This window comes from Hippocampus guttulatus, chromosome 9 (assembly GCF_054856545.1).
Source record: "Hippocampus guttulatus isolate MCC_2025c chromosome 9, RoL_Hgut_1.0, whole genome shotgun sequence".
In the NCBI taxonomy this organism is placed as follows: Eukaryota; Metazoa; Chordata; class Actinopteri; order Syngnathiformes; family Syngnathidae; genus Hippocampus; species Hippocampus guttulatus.
The window spans coordinates 22,715,470-22,743,427 of record NC_141269.1 but is presented as its reverse complement, the minus strand read 5'-3'; the positions used below and the strand labels follow the sequence as shown (position 1 = coordinate 22,743,427).

General features: G+C 43.2%; 1 protein-coding gene across 16 annotated transcripts in view; it reads left to right on the top strand.

Annotated features, from left to right (window-relative positions):
* The first annotated feature begins 8,170 nt into the window (after window positions 1-8,170).
* The window catches only part of rims1b (regulating synaptic membrane exocytosis 1b), a 94,008-nt gene continuing 74,220 nt past the window's right edge, over window positions 8,171-27,958 (top strand). For all 16 annotated transcript variants that reach the window (XM_086119040.1, XM_086119042.1, XM_086119057.1 and 13 more), the window contains exon 1: window positions 8,171-8,344. In XM_086119040.1, coding sequence (XP_085975166.1) covers window positions 8,178-8,344 — 167 coding nt within the window. In that variant the 5' untranslated portion in view covers window positions 8,171-8,177. The remainder of the gene's footprint in view (window positions 8,345-27,958) is intronic.

The following is a 27,958-nucleotide window of genomic DNA, read 5'->3' as shown; positions in this document are numbered from 1 at the left end:
TTGTGTAATTTCCTTATTGTTCAAGCGATTTTGGATTGAATGTTAAATGTGGCATAGTATCTGATCAGAACAAGAAGACTGCAATGTTGCTCACAGCAAGAAGAAACTTGATGTTGCTTTGAGCCATCAGTTCATGTTCATCATTGCAGATACTTCAACAGCTCCAACGCTCAACAAAAATGGGGCTGGTTCAAATATGCTGCCTCTGGTGGTATAAAACAACTAGTTTCAATATTTGCCTCCAATACGTTCATTGTGATATTTTGGTACAATGTTCAGTCTGCAGCCAAGATAACTTAAGACTATGAGACCAGCCAATGTTATGCTGCCAAATTGCAAATCCTTAGGCTTAAAAATTGCATTGAGCCTGTGACCTGCAAGCATCACTTAACTCTGCGTTGTTTGTCAGTGATGCTTTTCGAGGCTTTCGACGCAGGCTTTTAGGGGGGGGGGGGGGGTTGTACTCATTTGTTGTTGGCAGTGTTTTTTGGGGTCGTTATCTTTCTGATGATGATGAATGATCTCCAAATATGTTCCGTGTTTTTTTTTTAAAGCACCTCACCTACATTATACGACTACATCTGAAAATTGAGAAAGAAAACATTGTTTGTTAGTAGTAGTATTTGCATATGGGAATTTTTGGAATGTTGAAAATTGTCCCCAAGGTGATTCGCGGGGGATGCTGGAGCCTATCCCTGCTGTCTTCGGGCACTAGGCGGGGGACACCCTGAACCAGTTGCCAGACAATCGCAGGGCACACAGAGACAAACAACCATCCATGCTCACAATTACACTTAGAGACAATTTAGAGTGTTCCATAAACCTGCCATGCATGTTTTTGGAATGTGGGAGGAAACCGGAGTACCCGGAAAACCCCCCCGCAGGCCAGGGGAGAACATGAAAACTCCACACAGGAAGGCCGCAGCCGGGATCGAGCCCATGACCTCTGCACTGTGAGGTTGACGCGCCAACCACTGGCCCACCAGGCCACCCTAAAAAATAATAAAGCCTCTTAAATCTAAAATGTCCTCTTTGGTCACATTTTGACTGTTTTAATTCAAATTCAAATTTTGGCTGCCTATACAGATCACATCATAAATCTGTCATTAATCAAATACTTGTGGACCTAATGAAGCTTCTGTGATCCATCATGTTACTGCCATTACTTTATATACCTGCCTGACTTTGCATCAAATTGATTTACCCCCAGTTAACATAACCGTGCACATTTGACAAAGACCTGGTCTGAGTGGTGATTAATTCCAACATCATTGGCCTTGTCCGTTTCGCTTTTGCTTCTTTCCTCATTTGAGGCTCAATGTAGTTCCAGTTTATATGGAAACAATTTATTTCTTTCATTTTAAACAATAGAAAAGCAGGGATATTCAGAGACGTTGGTGGACATTATATAAACTATTTCTAGATAATCTCTCGACACACGTTTTTATTTAACCGATTTTAAAAAGTACATGTACAACATCTTGGTGTGATTGTTTTTAACTCTGATTGAATGCAGTGTTGCCATCGTCCCACTAGATGCCACTATATTCTATGTTCTAAAGCAGACCTGGGTACGGTCGGGCCCGAGTTACATCCAGCACGCCAACTGTCTCTGGCTAGCCCTGACGGTGAACATAAAGTCAAAGTAAAATGTAAACTACACGGTGCTTCTATTGAACAGCAACGTTTTTTAAAAAAAAATGTAAACAAAAAAGAGCCAAGCAACAACGACAACAGTGGTCCTAATTTGAGCAACATTGAGGGAACCAGAGATTTAAATGCTGTTTAAACAGTGTCCAAAATAGTAATTGTCTCAACTTCAATTGGTCTCAAAACTTCATTGGAGGATAATTTGAATCTGCAATTACTTTTGATGGGCGGCCCGGTCGGCGAGTGATTCGCGCGTCGACCTCACAGTGCAGAGGTACAGGGTTTGATTCCAATGTGGAGGTTGCATGTTCTCCCCGTGCCTGCGTGGGTTTTCTCCGGCTACTGCCACATTCCAAAAACCATGCATGGCAGGCTGATTGAACACTCTGGATTGTCCCTAGGTGTGAGTGTGGGCATGGATGGTTGTTCGTTTCTGTGTGCCCTGCGATCGGCTGGCAACCTATTCAGGGTGTCCCCGGCCGACTGCCCGAAGACAGCTGGGATAGGCTCCAGCACCCCCCGCGACCCTAGTGAGTATCAAGCGGTTCGGAAAAGGAATGAATTATTGAAAATTATACAAGCATGCTGGGAAGTGCGTGGCTTCACCCTCGCTCCAATATTATTACAGTGCCATCATGTGGCAAATTAACTATACCACCATGTGGTCTGTGAAACATTATTTGGAATACAGTGATCCCTCGCTACTTCGCAATTAACTTATTGCGGATTCAGAGCATTGCATCGCGGATTAAAAAAAAAATCATTAAAAAAATAGCGAAAATGCCGCAAAAGGTCCATGAGAGGCAGCGAAAGTCAGCAAAACAACAGCGAGTCGCATAGAGCAACATATACAGTACTACATGTATATGTTTACTGTATTTTGTTATTTATACACGAACCTAACCTAACTTATACATCTTATATATATAAGCGGCTGGATAGCTCAGTATATAAAAAAAAAATCCTTGTCTCACCCCTCGGGTGGTGTCCGTCCCTCATTCAGCTCAGGTCCTCTACCAGAGGCCAGGAAGCTTGAGGGTTCTGCGCAGTATCCTTGCTCCCGGCTGCGGGATCGAGCCCACGACCTCTGCACTGTGAGGTTGACGCGCCAACCACTGGCCCACCAGGCCACCCTAAAAAATAATAAAGCCTCTTAAATCTAACATGTCCTCTTTGGTCACATTTTGACTGTTTTAATTCAAATTCAAATTTTGGCTGCCTATACAGATCACATCATAAATCATCATCATTAATCAAATACTTGTGGACCTAATGAAGCTTCTGTGATCCATCATGTTACTGCCATTACTTTATATACCTGCCTGACTTTGCATCAAATTGATTTACCCCCAGTTAACATAACCGTGCACATTTGACAAAGACCTGGTCTGAGTGGTGATTAATTCCAACATCATTGGCCTTGTCCGTTTCGCTTTTGCTTCTTTCCTCATTTGAGGCTCAATGTAGTTCCAGTTTATATGGAAACAAATCGTAGGGAGACTTCTGCGCAAGAAGGACCAACAGAATCAACATAGCCTGACTGTTGTGTTCAAAGCAAACTTGAGAAAAACGAAGTATGCAACCATGGCTAAAATCCACTATAGGCCGAATACTAGTTTACCTTAGATGTGCACTTTATAATTTTATATTGCTCTGTTTTAATTCCATAAAAAGAGCTGTTAAAGCAGCTGTTGTGTGACAAAATATTTTTACACTGTTGTTGATGGACAGTAATATTATGTGAGAGATGATGTGTGAATAACTGCTCCAAGTGAAAAAAGTACATGTAAAATTGAAAATCGAAAATGTTATTTCAGTAAATATTTGCATTTTGCACATAGAAAACGGATTCATGATTCGATGTTGATGAGAGCATTAAAACGGGAAAAAATAGTACAAAAAAATACAAAAGGAAATTCAGAAATGACAAAAAATGTGTGAGTAATCACGATTGATTTTTAGTGAATTTGAGTTAATTATGACAGATGCATTTTTAATTAGATTAAATATTTTAATCGTTTGACAGCTCTAATATATAATCAATCCTCATCTCACCCCTCGGGTGGTGTCCGTCCCTCATTCAGCTCGGGTCCTCTACCAGAGGCCAGAAAGCTTGAGGGTTCTGCGCAGTACCCTTGCTGTTCCCAGCACTGCACATTTCTGGACTGAGATGTCCGATGTTGTTCCTGGGATCTGTTGCAACCACTCATCTAGTTTGGGGGTCACTGCCCCGAGTGCTCCGACCACCACAGGCACGACTGTCACTTTTACCTTCCAGGCTCTCTCCAGCTCCTCTCTGAGCCCTTGGTATTTCTCGAGTTTCTCGTGTTCCTTCTTTCTGATGTTTCCATCACTTGGGACCGCTACATCCACGACAACGGCTTTCCTCTGCCCTTTATCTATGATCACGATATCTGGTTGGTTCGCCATTACCATCTTGTCAGTCTGGATCTGGAAGTCCCACAGGATCTTCGCTCTGTCATTCTCCACCACCTTCGGAGGTGTTTCCCATTTTGACCTTGGGGTTTCCAGTCCATACTCCGCACAGATGTTTCGGTAGACTATGCCAGCCACCTGGTTATGGCGTTCCATGTAGGCTTTCCCTGCCAGCATCTACACCCTGTGTAAGCCTCTTTGCACAACCTACACCTTGAGTCTTGTCTGGTGTGGTATATCTGGGCCTCAATGGCTCTGGTGCTCAGAGCCTGCTCCTGAGCAGCCAGGATGAGTGCCTCTGTGCTGTCCTTCAGGCCAGCCCTCTCTAGCCACTGATAGGACTTCTACTGTAGGGGCTTGTCCTCCCATGATGGTCCCTCTTCCAGCGCCTCATCCTCTGTTCCCCATTGTCTGAGACATTCTCTGAGTACGTCATCCGTTGGAGCCTTCTCCTTGATGTATTCATGGAGCTTGGATGTTTCATCCTGGACAGTGGCTCTCACACTCACTAGTCCCCGGCCTCCTTCCTTTCGGCTTGCGTACAGTCTCAGGGTGCTGGATTTGGGATGGAACCCTCCATGCATGGTTAGGAGCTTTCGGGTCTTAATGTCCGTGGTCTTAATCTCTTCCTTTGGCCACCTTATTATTCCTGCAGGGTATCTGATCACTGGCAGGGCATAGCTGTTTATTCCCCGGGTCTTATTCTTGCCATTGAGCTGGCTTCTTAGGACTTGCCTCACTTGCTGGAGGTATTTGGTCGTAGCCGCTTTCCTTGTTGCCAGTTCGAGGTTGCCATTAGCTTGTGGTATACCAAGGTACTTGTAGCTGTCCTCAATGTCTGCTATTGTTCCTTCAGGGAGTGAGACCCCTTCAGTGCGGACTACCTTTCCTCTCTTAGTCACCATCCGACTACATTTCTCAAGCCCGAATGACATCCCGATGTCGCTGCTGTAGATCCTGGTTGTGTTGATCAGGGAATCTATGTCCCTTTCGCTCTTAGCATACAGCTTTATGTCATCCATGGAGAGGAGGTGACTGATCGTAGCTCCATTTCTGAGGCGGTATCCATAGCCTGTCTTGGTGATTACTTGGCTTAGGGGGTTCAGTCCTATGCAGAACAGCAGTGGGGAGAGTGCATCACCTTGGTATATGCCACATTTGATGGACACGTGGGTAAGTGGCTTGCCATTGGCTTCAAGTGTGGTTTTCCACATCCTCATCAAGTTCGCAACGAAGGCTCTTTGGGTCCTTTTGGGTCTTTGGGTCCTGTTCACCTTATACAACTCCAAGCATTCAGTGATCCATGTATGTGGCATCGATATATACGGTATATATATATATATACAGTATATATATATATATATATATATATATATATATATATATATATATATATATATATATATATATATATATATATATATATACTTCTACATGCATGTGTGCCATTAAATTTGGCCTTATAAATATTATATATACTCATACACATGTAATAATAATAATAATACATTTAATTTTGAAAGCACTTTTCATCATCCTCAAAGACACTTTACAAGAGTTTAAAACACGGGATAAAATGTCCACTTTACAGCCAAGCATACATGATTTAAAACAAACACATTTAGAAGAAGAAAAACAACGCAGAAATGGGTAAAAGAGATTAAAAAGGTGTGAAAAGCATTGCGGAACAGGTGAGTTGGAATGTTGTGATGTTTTGAAGGATTGGAGGCCAGTACAGTTGCGGATGTGTCGTGGTAGCGCGTTCCAGAGGGTGGGGGCGGTGACAGAGAAGGCTCGGTGCCCCCAGGTTCTGAGCCTGGTCACAGGGATGGTGAGGTTTGTCCTTGAGGAGCGGACGTTGCGGGAAGAAATGTATGGGTAAAGAAGGACAGAGAGGTAGGAGGGGCCTGATTGTGAAGGGCTTTATAGGTTAGTAGGAGGAGTTTAAACTGAATACGCTGGGGAACGGGGAGCCAGTGGAGGTTTTTAAGGACTGGGATGATGTGATCACAAGTGCAGGTGTGGGTGAGAAGGCGGGCGGCGGCATTCTGGATGTGCTGTAGTTTATTGAGGAGATTGGAGGTTGTACCGTAGAGGATGCTATTGCAGTATTCAAGGTGGGAGGTAATGAAGGCGTGGATGAGGGTTTGAGCGGTGTTGAAAGAAAGTGAAGGGTGGAGGCGAGAAATGTTTTTGAGGTGGAAGATTGCGATGTGTTGGTCGAAAGAGAGATTATTTTCAAAAAGGACACCACGGTTGCGACAGTGAGAGGAGGGGAACAGGGTGGCGTTGTCGATAGTGAGATTAAAGTTGGAGGCTGTTTGGGTGAGGGATCTGGGTCCGATTCGTAGCAGTTGAGATTTGGTGCAGTTAAGAATGAGAATGCTTGTTTGCATCCAGGATTTGATATCAGAAAGACAGTTAGACAGGGTGGAGTGGGTTTTTGGGGTGAACAATTTGGTGGAGATGTATAATTGGACGTCATCAGCATAGCAGTGGAACTGGAGACCGTGATGACGAATAATTTGGCCGACGGGTAGAAGGTAGAGGATGAAGAGAAGAGGACCAAGCACAGAACCCTGGGGGACATCTCGGAGCAGTGTAGGACATGTTGTGTACATACTGTATACCTGCACATCCATCGGGTGAGGGGGCGGGGAACCTACTTCGTGGATTTTCCTCTTTCGTGGGGGGTTCTGGTCCGAATTCTGGTCTGATTAACCGGGATAAGCGAGGGATCACTGCACAGATTTCAGTTATATTATTTTATTCCTCTGGAGTTAACTCTGGTTGGTGTCACCTGCCACGATTTTTTTCATACATTCACATTGAATATACTTTTTAGCTCAAATATTTTTGTGAATATGGCCTTTAATCCAAACGATGTATGGAATGTATCATCATATTTCCAACCTATGCTTAGTGCAGATGACAGACCACTTTTCTGTCTTTGTGATGAAGCTAATGCTATATAAATTATTTCAAAACTGCTGGCTTGGAGCAAAATTCTGCTTCATTGGGTTGATGTTCTTTTGTCACGACCTATATGATGACAAAACAATGCACCACGGGAAGTTGACGTCATCGTGGCACAGTCAACTCCTCGGTGACGTCAACTTCAGCCAGTGGGTGGCATAGCGACATCAGCAGAAGAAAGCTCTTCGGTATATTTGTCCGCCATGCATTACTTCATCCCGAAAACGAGCATGCATCCAGGGTCGTTTATTATGACGACCTCATTGTGTGGAGGCGTGCAGGAATTACTTTAAACATCATTCTCTGTCTAGAATTTTGACAGTTGAGTCGGTGAACAGCAACTTAATTGATGTCGAACTTTAACAATCAAACTTGAGAAAATGCTGTCCTTGGTGCTGATGTTTCTTCAAATGGCGAGAGGGGTTGAGGGGAGGAGACCGTACCAATTTTTGCGCGCCTTGGTTTAATCAGAGGTTGAATGGGAGGGTGGGACTGTATTTAGATGCGCGGGTGTTCAGTCGTTACGTCATACGACTGCACCTATGGCGTTGGCGTGAGGCCCTCAGTCTCACACGAGTAAGCGCGCCACCGTAAAAAGAAAGAGTAAGAGCGAGAGCGAGAGCGAGAGAGAGAAAGAGACAGCGAGAGAGCGAGTTTGAGGAACAGGGAGGGGGCACTGTCCCCTACATACCCGTTGAGAGAGAGAGAGAGAGAGAGAGAGGACTCCGCCTGTACCACGCTGTCATCGTGATGCTCCAGAGGAAAAAAGACGGCAGAGGCAAACCAACCGAGACCGACCGTCTACCGTCGGCCTTAACAGCGAAAATTGGTGAACCCGAGAAGTGGATGTGTTTCAGGCGGTGCTGGAGCAACGACGACCGCCGACAAAAAGCCCTCGAGGGCCACCGATAAAAAGCACATCCGAGGGTGCCTGCAGCCATGAGCGGCTTGCACGATTTGCCCGGATGGGGGCCGCTGCCGCCATATCCACGCAGCGTTTCTTGAGGTGTGGCTGAGAAAACGTCAGGAAGATCCTGTCAGCCGAAACGACACGACGAGGAAGAGGAGGAGGTGGTGGTGGTGGTGGTGGCGGTGGTGGAGTGCTGATAGAAAACATGTCCGCCTCGGTGGGGACACAGAGCGGCCCTCGCCCACCCACCGTGCCGCCATCCATGCCAGATCTTCCGGATTTGAGCCACCTCACCGAGGAGGAGCGGAAAATCATAATGGCAGTGATGGCTCGGCAAAAGGATGAAGAGGAGAAAGAACAAGCCATGTTAAAGTAAGAGCATCCCTTTCGTCACAAGTTAATGCTATGTGAAGATTAAGTAAGTAACAGCCTCCTCCGCTTCGTCCCCCACCCTTTGCCTCTTTAATATAGTTTCCACTGATATATATATATATATATATATATATATATATATATGTATATGTATATGTGTGTGTGTGTTTGTGTGTGTGTGTGTTACATAGGGAAAATGTGTTGCATGCGCTAAATATGCTGCCCATCTGTGTTGAGGCACCGTCCTAAGAGTCACGTGTTTGCAGACACTATCGTGTGATAGCTTCCTGAATCAATACCTTCAAACAACAATGTCAGTGTCAGTTTGAGATCACCTGAAGAGGGGTTAACCCTTTTTAACTAATAGAGTTACTGTATGTAGAAGAATAGGATTTGACAGCAGTGGTGTTGCCGATGAATCATAACATCATCCATCCCCACTTATTTTTTTATCAATGGGGTCTGCACCCCAGCCTTCACTTTCCGATTCCTAATTTTCCCTCCAATGAGCACATGGTATGTCGACTTAAAGTTGTAAAGGGTGGGAATAATCGGTTTGATAATCACAGCATCCACGATGACATTATAACCCTTCGCATCTGAGCGCTATAAAAAAATGTTTTACAAACACTCCAGACCTCGGAGAGGCTCTGTGTGTGACCATTTACACTGCTCTCAGCGCAGAGAAGGAGATGGGGTGTGGTTGGGAATATTAGCAGGCCTTAACTGCCTGGACATGACATAGATTAGGGTTGAGATGTGGTGTTATGTGAGAGCTTTGAAAATGCTGCCAGCATTGATGAAATGAATATTTGTCATCAACCTGACAACTGAAGAAGGATTTTCAGGTGGCCTATCATTGAATTTGATACTAGGCTATAAATTATAAACCACAGAAGGAGCATGATAGGAAATTAGATAGATCACAGAAAATGCTCAAATTCACCATGTTGTGGACCTTGTTGCTAAAATGATTTTTCATCAGGCGAGTAGTCCAACTTCCCTACACATGAAACTACTCTCCATCTGTACAGGCATAACACTTGAAGGACCTAATCAAGAATGATGCCATTGCAGGCGTCCACAGCATCACAGACTCTGGGTTGTTTCAACTCTAATGGCTGTTTTCATTTCCTGGCTGTAGACTTAAGGGCAGAAAGCTGCTTTGAGCCCCTAGAGAGGAAGTTATGTATTTAATTTTCCATGAAGCAAAGCTCAGGTTCAGTCAGTAATGACTTTGTCATCTGGGAAAATCATTGATTAGATGAGCCGTACAAAAGAATTATGATTGACCAAAACAAGCCTTTTGCGCTGTTTTGCACTGTAATGTTTGTTAGTTGCCAATAGCAGTCAAATAGAGTTTTAGCCTAGAGAAAAAAAGTCTATTTGCTTGTTATTGAGTAAACTTTATTGAGCTATACTCTGAGCATTATGGCTAATACAGTGCAGCCTCTAATGAAGAATCACTATCCAACGATCTTACAAGTGTAGAAGTTAACCAATGCAATACAGTATAAGAACATACCCTAACATAATAAAAATAAAAAATAAAGTCAAAAAACAGTCTTAACTTACACGTTGCATGACACGCAGTGCGAGTCACGTTGCAGATGGAATAATGCTTGTGCCAAGGTGGTGTCTCTCCGCATTCACTTGAAACACTTGGCAGTGTGTATTGCATTATTTTATTAATGTTGCCTTATTGTAAATGTTGACATTTTGTCCTGGGTAGTTGCAATACAGCCGAGTTGAGTTTGGCTTTCGCGTGCCATAACAAAGTGTTCATCATGGGGCTAACCATAACTCTTAAGCTGCAATGTGGTAAAGAACCACTTGATAATTTTTCTTTCCGAGATACCCTTTACACCAGTTTTTCCCAACCTATTTTTGAGCCAAGGCACACACACTTTTTACCTTTCAATACACCTTTGAAAAAAAATATTCACAATATTGCCACAGTTTACTCACATTATCACTTATGAAATCTCGGGCTGCTTAGTTGAACACAGGAAGATTATTGTGTTGAATGAATGGCAACATGTGGATAAACAGGTTACTTGTACCTCATGCCTTTTAATCATTCTGCTTGTCACTACGGGCTCAGTCATGTTTATTTGCATCTTCCCCCAACAAAGCACAAAACAGAAAATAACATCTGCGTCACATCTACTTCCTCCTTTGTTGTCCCAAATGAAGTGGCCAGTCCAAATGCTCACTGCTTGAAGTCACCACGGAAGAAAGAATAATAAGAATGTGATGCTAATGTTTGCTTTGCTTGTGGTTATTAAAACGTCAACGACTGTGTCGTTTTGTAGTTTGACCGATGCACGAGCATTAAGTATTAGCTAAGTTGCAGAGGACTATCGGTGCACATTGAACCCAAGTAGTGATGTTTGCTTGAATAATTTTACTGATGTTATGGAGTAATCTTTTTCAAATTACATTATGGGTTCATATATTATGGCAAAGTTTGAATAGCCTAGCTTCAGTTTTTTCTTTAAAAAAAATGCAATCCATCCCTTCATTAAAAAAACAAAAACACGTTGTTGTCATGATTCGGTTTAGGGACCAACAGGTGGCACTGTAGGGCTCCCCCGGAAGCTGCACACCTGTTGGTCATAACTAATTAGGGCTTTAAAAGGACTCCCAGCCCGAACACTCAGTGTCGGGTCATTGTTGCTTCTTGCTACTGTCATGTGTGTTGCTGTTTGCTCTTAGTTTCTGTTATGTTTAGTTCATTGTTATGTTTTAGCTTTAGTCATGGGTTTTGTTTGATACTTTGTTTGTTTGGGATTTAGTTTTCTTTGTTTTAAATACAATTCTTCAAATACAGCTCCTCCCTCCTGCCTGCTTTTTGGGGTCCACCCCCACCTCGCAACGTGACAGTTGTCAGTTTATGCTAATAAGGCCATTACATTAGCATTTTCATAAGTAATAAATTAAACATTGAATTCAGCATGGCCAAATACATTAATATGTAAAGTTTTGCAGAGTTATGTTAGGAAATAATGAAGTTATTATATACTGTTTTTATGAAATCATTTTTTAAAATCAGGTTTTCGAGAGGAGAGTGCTCTCCCCAAAAGTCATTTTCCCCACACTTTTCTCTGGAACGCTTCATCCAATTTTCCAAATTTTGTCCTGTGTTGTATGCAGGTTGAAGTGGCCTTTCCAACCAGGCTTTGCATTTTGCCAACTTTTCATGTCTCTAATCGACGTATAATCAGACTTGAACCTGTCTAATATTATTACATAAAATAACAGCAAAACCCTCTTGAAACAATAAACCTAGCGTCACTGATGCACTTCACAAAGACGCACTTTTCATTTTTTTAACCTTAACTATCATAGTGTAATTTCAGCGAATACGTCTCAGCAAAATGAACGTCACATCCCAAATTGTATGCTATTTGCAGCATTTCAAGTTTAAAGTAACACTGTACTTGAATACCTGTTAGCCACTTTTTCCTCCTTGACTTTGGATTTCAAAACTATTTACACATCAGTCAGGTCGTAAAGGTTGAAAAGGTAAAGAAGCCTTTTTAGGGTTTCACAATTATAAACATCGCTCAGGAAACAGTCAAAACTCTGGTGTGGCGCGCAATGAAAATGAGTTCAAAATCTTGCTTTTAACTTTTGGTAAGTTCAGAGCAAGAAGTAAGTTGTTCTATCACTTCTTTGTGATTGTCGGGGAGTTGAATGACTCCAATTTTTTGGGGTGGGTCATGCATGCTGTTTTCCTCAATATGGGTAATTTGAGCTGTTTATGAGTGGGGACTTTCTGTTTTTCTAAAGCAATCTCTCCTCTGAACAAGTTGCTCATCAATGATTTATGGGGACAAATATGAAAAAAGAGAACTTAGACAAGATTGTTGCAGCTGCACACACAGCTGATACAAAAAAAATACTTGAACTGCCTTGATATCAAAGTGAAAATAATTGGAAGGCACCAAGCGCCACCTCACACTCAACTCTGAAGAAGATAAGTGGTAGAAAATGGATGGATGGCAATGAAAGATTCTTGCTAACATCTAAGTCGAGCTCAAAACAAATAAGGTTGTGAGAGTGTACCCGCCTCTTGCCCAACGTCGGCTGGGATTGGCTCCAGCTCACTCATGACCTTCATGACAATGGGCAGTATGGTAAATGGTCGCAATAAACAACAATTATTTATTTTTCTTTATTATACAAATTTTACACATTATCCTCTGACATGCTGTTTGCAGTTTGATTTGTAGCTCCTTTCCATCCAGTCAGCAATGTTCAGTCAGATGGCAGCATTACCTGAGACTTGAACAGCTGGTGCTGATAAATGTGTACTGATACGGGACTTTATCTATCATCACTAACTCCTGATGTGGCAAGTTTTTTTCGGGCATAGTAGTATGCTGTGCGAAAGCCTTGAAAAGTGCACATCTGGACTTTCCCTTTATGTCTAAAAAAAATTGCAAGCTTTCATTCACCACCACCCGAGTTTCCAGTGTAATTGTTCAATAGGATTAATCTTGAAAGTAATTTTTCATTTCAAACTGGGTTGAATACACATACACAAGTTAATGTAATAGGTGCAAGGGTACGGAAGCATGGAACTGCCAATGTGCAGTAAACTGTCAAATACGTTCCAACATCCTCCTCGAGTATGTTCCAGTGTATTCTCAAATAAGTTTCAACGTACTGTACTTGGAAATATGTTCCATTGTAATTGTAGACTAAATGCTAAGAATTTAGCATTTTATCCTGTAATGCTACAGGATATTGACTTGCGTAGGTACGAGTAAAGGAAAAAAAGAAGCTATTTTTTTAACATTGGGGACATGATACTAATAGGTTCGAAAAATTAAGTACCGGTAAGTAAATATTGTCTATTTTTATTAAATGGTTTTATTATGTCTGCAGTGTTTGGCATTTGTTTGCCAATAATGCCTCGGCATATTGACGTATGCATCACAGACTTGGCACGCTCACACCGTGGGACAATTTTGAGTGCTCCATCAACTTGCCATGCATGTTTTTGGAATGTGGGAGGAAACCAGAGTACCCGGAGAAAACCCACGCAGGCACGTGGATAACATACAAACTCCACACAGGAAGGCCGGAGTTGGAATTGAACCAGGTATCTCTGCACTGTGAGGTCGACTCGCTAACCACTCGTCCACCGGGCCGCCACCTAAAAATAGATTGAACCGTATTTGAAAGTTTGTTTTCGTTTCGTTCGAAAATATTTGCAAGTTGGTGATGCCCGCAGAATATGTGAAACACATTCATAAAAAGCTTATATAATGTGATGTCCAATTCAATCAACAAGTCTGATCCAGGCCAAAATGACTGTCAGATTGCTTTTAATAGAACCAGTCCGCTCCAATCCATAAGCCCAACCTTTAACAGGTATCCTCAACTGAATCGTCAATTATTCTATGGTAATTCAGAAAATTATTGATTGCAGCTTTACAATGTCATTGATGTATCGTGAGTTTTCTGTTCATACACTGCAATTGTTTTATTCAGTTTAAATATTTGCAGTAAGTGGCTTTTTTATTTCATTTCAAACATTTTATTGTCACAGCTGGCTCGATTGTGTTTGCAGTTCTGTTTTAGCATATGTGAGCTTTAAATTTGAATACAGCCACAGCAGTTACACATGTGAGTACGCAGCTTTGACGCATGCGCACTCCGCACGTATATACATAGTGCTGCCAACCGTCCAGTAAAATACGGAATCGTTCCTTATTTGGTAAATACTGTAGATGGTATGTCCTGTATTGAAGTAATACGGGACGAGATTAGTTCCGTATTTTCATCAATAAAAATGTCCATCAGACACAAAATCTGACAATGAAGAGCAAAAATCCCACGCGGGAAATATTCAGGTCAGCAAAATTGTCTTGTCAGTCATGACGGGGGAAGAGGCTCATCCTTGGTTAGACAGTCTGAGTGGAGATGATGAGGCCATAAGGCTAATTGTAAAGTGTGTCAGCGAATATTTTCAATCGCTCATGGTGGGCTGTTTGACATCAGACAGGATGCATCCAGAGAGCAACATTGCAGACGTGTAAGAACACAGATGAACCCAGCCTCACTGTCACAGTGTTTCTTCTTGAGGCTGGTAAGGCATGACACATTATTTGTTGCGATTGATTCCGTTTCCGACCTGGTTGTGCATTTACCACAAGAAGATGTCAGCATTTGTGGCTGAGCACCATGGCCTGTGTGTCAGCAACTACCAAGACTTTTAATTCAGTGCATGTTGCACAATATTTTCTGTTAAAGTTTGTTCAGTGGCTATTTTCAATTTTTTTTTCAAGCTCACTGTTAACATTCTTTGGCTGACGACAATGATGACTTTCACGTAAAAACAAAACAAAATAACAGCATTCATTTTGTCCTTGTTTTATTCTAAAGTAATAATGAGACAACTTACCCGATGTTTGGGCAACATGTCACATGTTCAGTCGCCATTTGATTGCTCACACCTTTGCATTCTCGCAACCCTTGTGAGCATCAGCGGATAAGAAAATGGTTGGACGAATGGACACCTCTGCATTGACACAAAATGTAAAAATGAGACAAATACAAAATACATGCCCGAGACTTTCATTTGGTCCACTTCTTATTGATATGTGCTGTATTGATTCCAAGCTATATAAAAAAGTGTGAAAAGACATCAAGTCTCCGCCGAACTCATCTCTGTGTCACAACCGAGATGAAGAAAACGTATTTCTCAAGTTAACCTAAGTGGTTCGAGGTTTCTAGGAGAAAAATGTTAATGCTGAATTATGGATCAAGTTGTAAAAATAGCCCCCGCTTGGAAGTGTCTCCTGAAATATTTAAATATTCAGTCCACTGGTTGCTGTTCTTGCGCTCAATCTTGTTAACCGTTTTTTTTTCACTTCACACCTGTAAATCAGCGTGTAACTGGAAGGAAGACAAATAAAAGCAGACAATATTACATGCTACCAAAAACTACTTTCACCTGGATTTCTGTACAATACATAGCACATTACTGTGAAAAAGCCACAATTAAAGTTGTCATATTAACAATGCTACCGTGTATTCCATCCATCCATTTTCTCTCGTGTCTATCCTGTTCCGTTCCTCGTCAAGCTAGATCCCATCCCAACTCACATCTGACAAAAGAGAGATTACACACTGGACTGATAGTCAGTCAATTACAGGTCACCCATAGAGACAGAAAACCATGTACTCTTACATTCATGTACCGTTTTCTGCACTATAAGGCACACCTTCAATGAATGACCTATTTTAAAACTGTTCATCATATATAGGGCACACTGCATTATAAGGTGCATAGAATAAAAGCTACAATAGTGGCTGCGGTTGCATTGTGGATCCACCAGATGGAGCTACGCTAAAGGGAATGCAATTCAATACAATACAGCTTTATTTACGTATCTAGAGCAGGGGTGCCCAAAATGTCTGTCGCGATCGACCGGTATCTCGCGGGCTGGTCCCAAGTCAATCGCGAGGTGTGTAGAAGGAACCCCCCCCCCCCCCCCCCCAACCCAAAACGTTTGTGTCTGTGTGCACTTCACCTTCAGCATCCTATCAGTCTCACTTTCACAAAAAGTATTTAAAAAATGCAGAATAAAATAAAAAAAATAAAGCAGGTCACCTTTAACCCATGGTGGAAGTTGTTAGCGGTAAGCAGTCTGCAATTGCATCTTATGATCAGAGCTGTTGCGCTATGTCTTTTATTGTTATTATGATTCTCATTAAAAGTTTGTTTCATGAACAATTCACCTAGGGCACTGGCAAAGAATGGGCATCTGGAGTGTCGAGAGAAGAATTTTAAAACAGTACACGTGAGCTTAACACGCTGCAAAAGTGCATTCCATGCCTCTACGTCATGTCTCAACGAAGGTAGGCAGTGATTTGCTTTTCACAAACCCACAAACTCTTGTGGCTACTTAATTTTTCAGTTTTGTTCATCTTAGGGGCCAATATGGCTGTTGCTCACCATGGCATGCGCGTGTAAATTTGTGCATATGGATGTGTGTGCGGTTGACCGCGGGAGGTTGGTTGATCGAAAAGTAGATCTTCGGTCAAAAAAGGTTGGGCACACCTTACCAACCTCTGCAGCTGTAATTAATTATGCTCACAGTCACAAAATTGTCCATTGAGTACTTATCTGTTCACTAATTTGACTGTATTTGCCATATATTTCTTGCATATAACATGAGAAATATGATACTGCTTACTAACAGTCATTGTATAGTTTTGTATTCTATTCCTTTGCTTAAGTCAATCAGAAACACAGGAACATAGGCATTCCACGCGATCGTCCTGGTGAATGTCTAGAATCATATTGTAGGGCCACCGTAAGACGCACTATGCAAAACAATAAATAAATAAAAAAATCACATACTTACCACACTGTACTGTGAATATTTACTGTAAATGCCCAATGAATATATGAAAACTACATCTACATTCTTGTATTAATTTAAGGCAACTGCCTGTCGATAGACTGTTGCGATTTACATGAAGATCAGATCAAACGTGTACCGATCAATGTTCCAAATCAAAGCAATTTCAAAAGGAGAGAGAAAGAGAGTGAGCAGAACATTCAAATGCTCCCAGACATCAGCGGCATGAACTAATCGTGAGTGGACTGACTAGACTAGGGGTGGCCAACCAGTCAGAGACGAAGAGCCTTTTTTACTGTGTTACTGCAAAGAGCCACATCATACCCTTCCTCGCGCACGCGAGTGCACACACACACACACACACACACACACACACACACACACACACACACACACACACACACACACACACACACACTTTTTTGGCCAAAGATCGACTTTTGAAGCGACCAACCTATCACGAACGACCCGATCGCGCACGTGCAAGCATACACACACGCGCTCGCACGCACGCACTCACGCGGGTGCCCACCAGTGCACTTGCGCACGTATGCACGCACACCACGATGAGCAACAGTCGGAGCAGGCCGAAAATGAATGAAAGCTGAAGATACAAACAAACAAATCTTTTTTTTCCACCCATCTCCTCCTCCCGCCCCTTGCGGTTGACATGGGACAAGTTCGCTGGCTTCCGGTCGATTCTGATCGACGGATTGGGCACCCCTGCCTTAAAATCAGAGGTAATTCGCTGACTAGTTTAGCTTCCTTGTTTGTGCATGAGCGGTGATGCAGTCATCTGATTTGTTGCCCTCTATGTCAATCAAGTCATGAGATTGATGATAGGCGGACTAGCTGAGCTCTTAACGGCGTTGTTTGCGCATGAGCGGTGATGCAGTCATCTGATTGGTTTCCCTCTATGTCAATCAAGTAATGGGATTGATGATAGGCTGACGTAGTACGCTCTGTGAAGTTAGCGCCCTGTTTGAATGGCATCGCCACTGCCGAGGCGTTTTCGATGCTTGTTGTGTGAGAGCCCGGGAGCCGCATTGAACCAGCCAAAGAGCTGCGGGTTGCCCACCCCTGGACTAGACAATTTTTCTACCTCGCCTCCCATCTCATTCTTTGCGTGGTCAGGGGTAGTGATGGGTTAGATTAGAAGTCGCTAAATTTACGTGTCCCAATTGACCATCATAAAATAAAATAACTGATTTTGAACTCAATTATATTACTACTTAGTTGATTTTAAAAAAAACTAATGGGATGGAAAGCACATTATGCAACACCTTTCGATCATTACGGCCAGTTACATTTGTTCTGTTGCAAAAAGAGTGCAGTGTCTAAACCAGATCGACGTTACTGTCAAACAACTGGTTTTATAGTGACATAACACTGATATCACTGTAATGCCTTTGTTTTTAGAAATTTTATATGATCAAATTCCTTTTAGATGCAAATAGGTATTCTTTTCCAAATCTTTATTATTTTACTTTAAAATAAATAACATCTATGGGCGGCCCGGTGCTTGACTGGTTAGCGCGTAGGTCTCACAGTGCAGAGGTACAGGGTTCGATTCCAGCTCCGGCCTTCCTGTGTGGAGTTTGCATGTTCTCTCCGTGCCTGCGTGGGTTTTCTCCAGGTATTCCGAGCTCCTCCCACCTTCCAAAAACATACATGCTAACTTGTCCCTCGGTGTGAGTGTGAGTGCGAATGGTTGCTTGGCTATGTGTGCCCTGCAATTGCCTGCCAACCAATTCAGGGGGTCCCCCGCCTGCTGCCCGAAGACAGCGGAAAAGCGGATCAGAAAATGGATGGATGGATCGAAAATTGATGTTGCACAGCAGGAACACCGAATTGAACCAGAATAATTTAACCCAGCACAACAAGTTTAGCTTACACCAGGGGTGCCAACCTTTTTTAGCCTAAGATCTACTTTTCAAGCAGTGACCCTCCCATCAAGCACCTTTTTTTTGTTGACTGGAGTGGGGTGGGGGAGGGGGAGTTGTGGCGGCCACCCAACTCAGGGATGAAACCCCTGCTCCCACCACTCCGTCGCCACAACTCAGCACTGTATTTGAAGGGACAGGAAGTGAGCTTTTATGTACAAAGGTACTTTTTTTTCTCTTTAAAAAAATTGCAGATGTGAGGTTGATAGGGTGAACAAGCTGTAGTGTGTATGCTCACACACACATGCACACACACACAAATAAATAAATAAATAAAATACATAAATAAATATATGCGTATGTATATAAAGTAGAGCTGTCAAACGATTAAAATATTTAATCTAATTAAAAAGGCAACTGTCATAATTAACTCAAATTAACTAAAAAATAATCGTGAATACTCACACAGTTTTTGTCGTTTCTGAATTTCCTTTTATATATTTTTTTGTCCCATTTCCCCCATCAAAGCTCTCATCAACATGGAATCATGAATCAGTTTTCTATGTGCAAAATGCAAATATTTACTGAAATAACAATTTCGATTTTCAATTTTACATGAACATTTTCACTTGGAGCAGTTATTCACACATAATCTCTCACATAATATTACTGTCCATAAACAACAGTGAAAAAAATATTTTGTCACACAACAGCTGCTTTAACAACTCTTTTTATGGAGTCAAAACAGAGCAATATACCATTATAAAGTGCACATCTAAGGTAAACTAGTGCTCAGCCTATAGTGGATTTAAGCCATGGTTGCATACTTTGTTTTTCTCAAGTTTGCTTTGAACACAGCAGTCAGGCTATGTTGATTCTGTTGGTCCTTCTTACACGGAAGTCTCTCTATGGTTTTGTGTGGACATCATTTCGGATGACTTCACTTGGTTCGATGACAACACTGGAGACGTTTTATTTTCAGTGTGGTTGCAAGGTCGCGACCACTGCACTGCTGAACTCTCGACGTGCCTCAGCACACCGTCGCTGTCAGACGAACACAGAGAAGCTCCACCCCTATTATTTATATGGACACGGAACACGGTAACCTTCCACACAAAATAGTTCCAAACAAGTAACAATCGCGTCATTGGCATATTCGACAGGCTACCTGCTCTTTATTCACCAGAGGCTCATCAACCTAGTCTCTTATTTCTCTCCCGAAACAGTGTCTTCTCCCGCTTGGTGTACCTTAGCCTTCTCTGCTACGTACAATTTCTGTTCATAGCTTATAATGGAGGCTCTCGCTGGCAATCCGTAGTGGAGTCATTAGATGCAATGCGAATGATTTCAGCTTGAGTCGAGCGTGGACAATGTTGACAGGCTCGCATGCAGTAGCCATACATTTAGCTATGGCTTCAGCAAATTTGTTCTTTGTCGTGTTATCCATTTTCTTCGCTTTGAAATGATCTATAGCTGTCTGTCTTAGACGAGGGGGCGGAGTACTCACATCAGCTGTGTGCTTGGCCATTAAGTGGTATTTCAGACTCGACGTGCGATGATGATAGCTCAGTTTACGACTGCAAAACATACAGGTAACTTTGGTCTTGTCAGTGGAACAATCTGGCAACTTTTTAAAAGTAAACTTTCCATTCATAAACTCTTTAAGTATCCGTTTTCGGTGTCTCGCGCTGCCGTGGCTGGCAAAACAAACGTGCGTGGACCTGTACAGCGCGCTTGTTGTTTTGTTTCTGGTTTATTTATTGAGCAACGTAACATCCGCTGTGACGTGTGCCGCCTTAATCTCGCGAGAAAATTTTTTATCCCGTTAAAATTCATTTAAATTAATGCCAATAAAAACGCGCTAAACTGACAGCTCTAATATAAAGTACATATGCTGTATATATACGTATATATATATATATATATATATATATATATATATATATTGGCTGGTGGGGCACATGTGGCTTAAACCATACTGTAGGTTCGTGACAATGGCTTTCATTTACTTCGGCCAGACTGGCAATCACAAATTCTCCTTCTCTCTGAACTCAGTGCTCAATTTATCAGAAAAAGTCATAACTGTCTTTGTTATAAAAGCACTCTTATTTATCTGATTTGTGTACGCTGTAGTGAAAGGCAAACATTTTACTTTTGCTCTGGGGTAGTTAGAAAGCCTATATTGTTTTCTGCACAATGATGGATACATTTAATGCCATAGCTGCAGATTATGAACTGAAGAGGGGGAGAAATATAAGTGGAAGTGGGTGGTTGAGTTTGTGTGTGTGTGTGTGCCTGCTTGCGCCTGTACAGCCGTGCATGCATCTGCGTTTGTATGTCTTCTTTCAACAAAGCTCGCTGAGGTTTCTGAGATTGAGTGAGGGGATTATACAGTGCTCGTGATTACTCCACAAGCACTCCCCAGCTGGCTGTGTGAGATCAGAGGTTTTGTATGTTAAAATGATATATTTCTGTGTCCATGTGTGTTTGCATGTAAGGGAATTATATGGCAACATTTTAATCAGACACTGTGTCAATGATATGTTATTTACCAATTACTAGGCTTTAAAATACTGTTGTTGTTGTCCGTTTTATTTTTTAACTTGATGGTTAAAGGGCTGATAAATAATGTTGGTTGAAGAGGACCGGTGAGGATAAGCGGCTCAGATTATGGATGGATGGTTGAGGAGGGGCAATGTGAATGGTAAAAAAAGAAAGAAAGAAAGAAAGAAACAAACCAAAAAATGAAAGTGAGGGGGCAATAAATGTGACAGAAACTCATCCCAAAAAATGCACTTTTCAACATAGACCTTGGTAAATCTGACTGACTGTATTTATTAGTATTTTTACATTGTATTTACTTACCACAAGACAGCCATTGTGTCCTCGTGGGTGATATTTGTGGTTCGAATGTCGGTTCCGACCCTTCGATGCAAAGTTTGCTTCTTGACCCTTTTTGAGTGGCTTTTCCTCCAGGTACTACGGCTGACTGCCACATTCCCAAAAGCTAATTAAATGAAGCCTCTCAATTTCATGACAGGCTCGTGGTGAACACGATTTCATTGCTTTTACCCTTCGATGTGGCTCTTCCTCTCATTGTAAAGAAGAATCCAACAAGCGTTGGGATTGTTCACCCACTAAGAGGGAACAAAAGCTGAAATCAGCCCATTGTGAGGCAGCTTAGTGATGTGTGCAGGTTTGTTTTACCTTATCGATGATGTGTGGATGCAAAGTGTAACTAATCTTTTGTCTACGATTGTGTCTCTACGATTAGCTGGCAATAAGACAACGGTACCCCGCCAACGCCCCCCCCCCCCTTGCCTCCCATCAACTTTTGTAATCAAAAACTTAGTTGTGGATGAAAGGTCAAGTATAAACGAATGTGGTCTCATACTCAGTGTCGTTTAGATGAGCAGTTGGTGACCTTCTCTTATGCTATCATCAAGTTAACAAAGATTTGAGTGGGAGAAGGTTTTTTTTATGAGTAGATGATTACTTGTAGTTGGGTTGTTTAAGAATCAAGCCCAATCAAGAGAGGGAGGAAAGAACAGAATGTTTAAGAAACTCTTGCCTGCCAGATAAACACAGAAGGGCCATCTGGGAGCTTTAATTCTGCTTGCAGTCTGAGGTTAACATTTTAAATCCTTTAAACAGAAGAGAGGGCCAGATATGTGAACGTCACCATAGCATCATGGCTGAAAAGAAAACACACAAAAAATGAGCTTGTCATTTGCTTCATCAAACATCTCTTGGTCTTCAATAAAAGTAATAAAACAAGATTACAGGAGTATGATCTTCAGAATCAGAATCCAATTTATTGGCCAAGTATGTAAAACACACAAAGAATTTACTTTCCCAATTACAACCCGTCCAGAGGAACATAAACAAAACAATGACCAACAGAGGGAGACAAAATGGGAAACCTGGCGGTTTGCTGGTAAGCGCCCCAATATTTTAGATGTGAAAAGAAAACCATAAGAAAGAGGAGGGGAAAAAACTATCATCCCATTTCTGTCGTCTTTCCATCATCTCCTCTTTTTCTCAAGTGTTATTTATAGACGGTCCGGATTTTGACTTCCACGGGTCTCTGGCTCACGTTTTCTATTTCGACTCTTTCTCCACTTGCTGTAAAAAACCTTTGGAATGTTCATCTTTTGTGGCAAGGAGGCCCCGCCCCCAGAGTTGCAGGATATGTGTAAAACTTTTTTTCCAAGATGGTGCCTTAGGAGGCAGCCGTGAGCAAGTGCTCTTCAAGAGTCCTGCTTTTTTGTTGTTTTTGTGTTTTGTTTTGTCACATTGTGTTTGTTGTTACATCGTGTGGACCTGCTGTTGTCACGTTGCGAGGTGGTGGTGGACCCCAAAGAGCAGGCAGGAGGGAGGAGCAGGGTGAACTTGACGAATTATATTTAATAAAACAGAGAAAACTGAATCCAAAACAAACAAAGTGCTAACAACCAAAACTAATCCAAAGTAGCAAAACAAGACCATGACTGCAGCAAAAAAAAAACCAAGAACAGAACCATGACAGCAACAAACATGACAGTTGCAAGCAAACAGCAACAATGACCCGACAATGAGTGGTTGGGCTGGGAGTCCTTTTAAAGCCACTGATTATCTAACGACCAACAGGTGTGCAGCTGCAGGGAAAAGCCCCACAGTGCCACCTGTTGGTCACAAACCAAAACATGACAGTACCCCAACCTCAAGGGACGGATCACAGACGTCCCAAAGTTGTCCAGAAGGCTTGCCTCGCCGGGGAACGGGAATTAAAAGCGACGGCGACCTTCGCCTCGTCGGAGAACTGGAACAAAAGCGACAGTGACCTTCACCTCGCCAGGGAACAGGAACAAAAGCGACGGCAATCCTTTGGCTGGGCGTGGCCTGACGTGGACGGAGCTCGACGTAACGGGGGACATGGGACAGCCGGACGTGAACTGGGGCTCGGCCTGACGTGGCACGGCTCGTCGTCGACGTGAATGTGACTCTGCTCGAACAGACACGTGATGAGCCTCGGCTCAACGTGGACGCGGACGGGGCTTGGCCCACCGTAGACGCGGTTTGACGAGACGAAAACAGGTTGTGTTTTTTGCACCTGAAAGGGGCAGCATTTTTCACAGCCCCTGTCAGGTTGGTCCAATTTGACACTCAGGAATAAAACAGAAGGAGGAGACAGGAGACTCAATTCTGGTACCAGGAGGGAACGAGGAGAAGCGTTCGGTTTCAGTCCTCGGCACGTCACCCTAACGATCTCCTCCTTCACGCCCTCATTTATTGGGAAATCTACTACATAGATGTGTCCAACCTAAAGGGTGGGGGCTGTTGAACACACACTGAACTTGTTTGACTATGTGTGTGTATGTGAGTGTAAATTACGTACATGTGTGCAATTGTGACAAAAACATCACGTTGCAGCTGGTGTTGATGGCTCCATTCACTGTCCAACCTTGCTCACTGTTTCGTCTTAACACTTATCTCTTCCCAACCACGTCCTCGGAAAGGTGGTTGCGTCCCTAAACTTCCACACAGTGCACCAAGCATTCTTAATTATAAATGTGAGTATATAATGAAGAATATATCTTTATTAAAAGCAGAAGCGTTCGTCATTGCAGGCATAGTCAATTAATGATTGCAGGCATAAGCGTTCTTCTTTGCAAGCATAATTAATCAATCAATCACTCAATATCAATATAACTTTAATAATAACATTAATGATAAGCGAATGTATGATATCTAAAAATAATCAACCTATCAGCCCCGCTTTGTTCAGCGGAAAGGTCGGCACTATTGGACGGTCTGCGGGTGGATGGATGCAAGGCTTGAGGAGCCGACAATGAGAACAAAAGGAGCGTCAGCGCAGAGCGCTGATGCATATGTGAAACTGGGAGTTGCGGCTTGGAGTTGAAGCGGATTTACATGGGACAGGAGATGATCTCCTGTCCCATGTAAGCCAATCTCTTTTTCCATCCCAATCTCTTTTTCCATCCCAATCTCTTTTTCGTTAATGGACGCGACAGCTTCTTTTTGCTTTCAAACTTAGCTTGTAGCGCGCACATTTTCATGATGTCTTTGATCCACTGGAGAAAGGACACCTTGAATCACTCCTCTTTCATCTATAACTGCTTCAAACAACAAAGTGTATGCAGAAAAAGTGGTTAAGATTGCACGACTGACCGTGTCTTATGTGTTGCGTTGTATTATTTTGTCATTTTATGTTAATTGTTCTTTTGATGGCAGCGTGGGCACCCACAGTCGCTCCTCTCTCTACTGAGGGAAGACATTTCATCTGTGGTGTATGTTGCACATGAAGCACATTTGACAATAAAGTTGACTTGAACTTGAACTTGAAAGGGGACGGTGCAAGCCCAATATTTTACCAACAGCTACAGACTGAAAAATAGCTTTTCAGTGTTTTGAGACAGATTTTTATATCAGTCGACATTGTTTTATACATATATATATAAAAATCCTCGTCTCACCCCACGGGTGGTGTCCGTCCCTCATTCAGCTCAGGTCCTCTACCAGAGGCCAGGAAGCTTGAGGGTTCTGCGCAGTATCCTTGCTGTTACCAGCACTGCACATTTCTGGAGATGTCCGATGTTGTTTCCGGGATCTGTTGCAACCACTCATCTAGTTTGGGGGTCACTGCCCCGAGTGCTCCGACCACTACAGGCACGACTGTCACCTTTACCTTCCAGGCTCTCTCCAGCTCCTCTCTGAGCCCTTGGTATTTCTCGAGTTTCTCGTGTTCCTTCTTTGTGATGTTTCCATCACTTGGGGCCGCTACATCCACTACAACGGCTTTCCTCTGTCCTTTATCTATGATCATGATATCTGATTGGTTCGCCATTACCATCTTGTCAGTCTGGATCTGGAAGTCCCACAGGATCTTCGCTCTGTCATTCTCCACCACCTTCGGAGGTGTTTCCCATTCTGACCTTGGGGTTTCCAGTCCATACTCCGCACAGATGTTTCGGTAGACTATGCCAGCCACCTGGTTATGGCGTTCCATGTAGGCTTTCCCTGCCAGTATCTTACACCCTGCAGTTATGTGTTAGATCGTCTCAGGTGCCTCTTTGCACAACCTACACCTTGGGTCTTGTCTGGTGTGGTATATCTGGGCCTCAATGGCTCTGGTGCTCAGGGCCTGCTCCTGAGCAGCCAGGATGAGTGCCTCTGTGCTGTCCTTCAGGCCAGCCCTCTCTAGCCACTGATAGGACTTCTTGAGATCAGCCACTTCAGTTATGGTCCGGTGGTACATCCCGTGTAGGGGCTTGTCTTCCCATGATGGTCCCTCTTCCAGCACCTCATCCTCTGTTCCCCATTGTCTGAGACATTCTCTGAGTACGTCATCCGTTGGAGCCTTCTCCTTGATGTATTCATGGAGCTTGGATGTTTCATCCTGGACAGTGGCTCTCACACTCACGAGTCCCCGGCCTCCTTCCTTTCGGCTTGCGTTAGGAGCATGGTTAGGAGCTTTCGGGTCTTAACGTCCGTGGTCTGAATCTCTTCCTTTGGCCACCTTATTATTCCTGCAGGGTATCTGATCACTAGCAGGGCATAGCTGTTTATTGCCCGGGTCTTATTCTTGCCATTGAGCTGGCTTCTTAGGACTTGCCTCACTCGCTGGAGGTATTTGGCCGTAGCCGCTTTCCTTGTTGCCAGTTCGAGGTTGCCATTGACTTGTGGTTTACCGAGGTACTTGTAGCTGTCCTCAATGTCTGCTATTGTTCCTTCAGGGAGCGAGACCCCTTCAGTGCGGACTACCTTTCCTCTCTTAGTCACCATCCGACTACATTTCTCAAGCCCGAATGACATCCCGATGTCGCTGCTATAGATCCTGGTTGTGTGGATCAGGGAGTCTATGTCCCTTTCGCTCTTAGCATATAGCTTTATGTCATCCATGTAGAGGAGGTGAGTGATCGTAGCTCCATTTCTGAGGCGGTATCCATAGCCTGTCTTGGTGATTACTTGGCTTAGGGCGTTCAGTCCTATGCAGAACAGCAGTGGGGAGAGTGCATCACCTTGGTATATGCCACATTTGATGGACACTTGGGTAAGTGGCTTGCCATTGGCTTCAAGTGTGGTTTTCCACATCCTCATCGAGTTCGCAACGAAGGCTCTTAGGGTCCTGTTCACCTTGTACAACTCCAAGCATTCAGTGATCCATGTATGTGGCATCGAGTCATAGGCTTTCTTGTAATCAATCCAGGCTGTGCACAGGTTGGTATGTCGGGACCTGCAGTCTTGTGCGACTGTTCTGTCAACCAGGAGCTGATGTTTGGCTCCTCTGGTATCTCTACCAATGCCCTTCTGTGCTTCGCTCATGTATTGATCCATGTGTCCACTTATCTTAGCCGCAATGATGCCTGACATGAGCTTCCATGTTGTGGAGAGACAGGTTATTGGCCGATAGTTGGATGGGACTGCACCCTTTGAGGGATCCTTCATGATCAGGATCGTTCGCCCTTCGGTTAGCCATCTTGGGTGAGTCCCATCCCTCAGCAGCTGGTTCATTTGTGCTGCTAGGCGCTCATGGAGTGCTGTGAGTTTCTTTAGCCAGTAGGTGTGGACCATGTCCGGGCCTGGTGCTGTCCAGTTCTTCATATCTGAGACTCTTTCCTGTATGTCTGCCACTGTTATGGTAACTGGGTTCTGTTCAGGGAGGTTGCTGTGCTCCTCTCTCAGGGTCACCAGCCATTGTGCACTGCTGTTATGTGCAACCTATATACCGTATTTTCACGACCATTCGACGCACCGTATGGTTGGGCGCAGTCTCATTAATGGGTGCTATTTCTGTATTTTGCACATAGACAAAACGCACTGTATTATTGGGCGCAATTTTAAAGTGGTAAAACATACGCCAGCTTAAACATACGGCATGCATGCGCGCACGCTAAAAACACGTTAGCTTGTAGCATACGGGAGCATGCCAAGACATACAGATACAAGCTAAAAACACGTTTTTGAAAAGGCAACGGAAAACTGAGTTCCGTTGTATTTTATTTAGCCATCGTACAATGTACTCACGTTTTTCGATCAATCATCACCCAGAAATCCATCAAAGTCCTCATCCTCTGTATCAGAATTGAACAATTGTGCAAGTACCGGTAATCCATCAAAAACGCCGTGTTCCCTCTCGTTGTCAGTCACTCTCATTTCCATGTGGCTCCACAGAAATGATGCCGGCTTTGCCAAAAACTCAGTGCAAGCAGACACGTTCGTCCAAGCAGGCGTGGCGTAACTCGCCCGGCGCCCGGCGCTGCCTCTCACTCTTTGTAAAGTTGTGTTTGCCATCAATCATTCATTGTTCCCATGCCGTTCGCAACTTTACTTTGAACGCCCGGTTG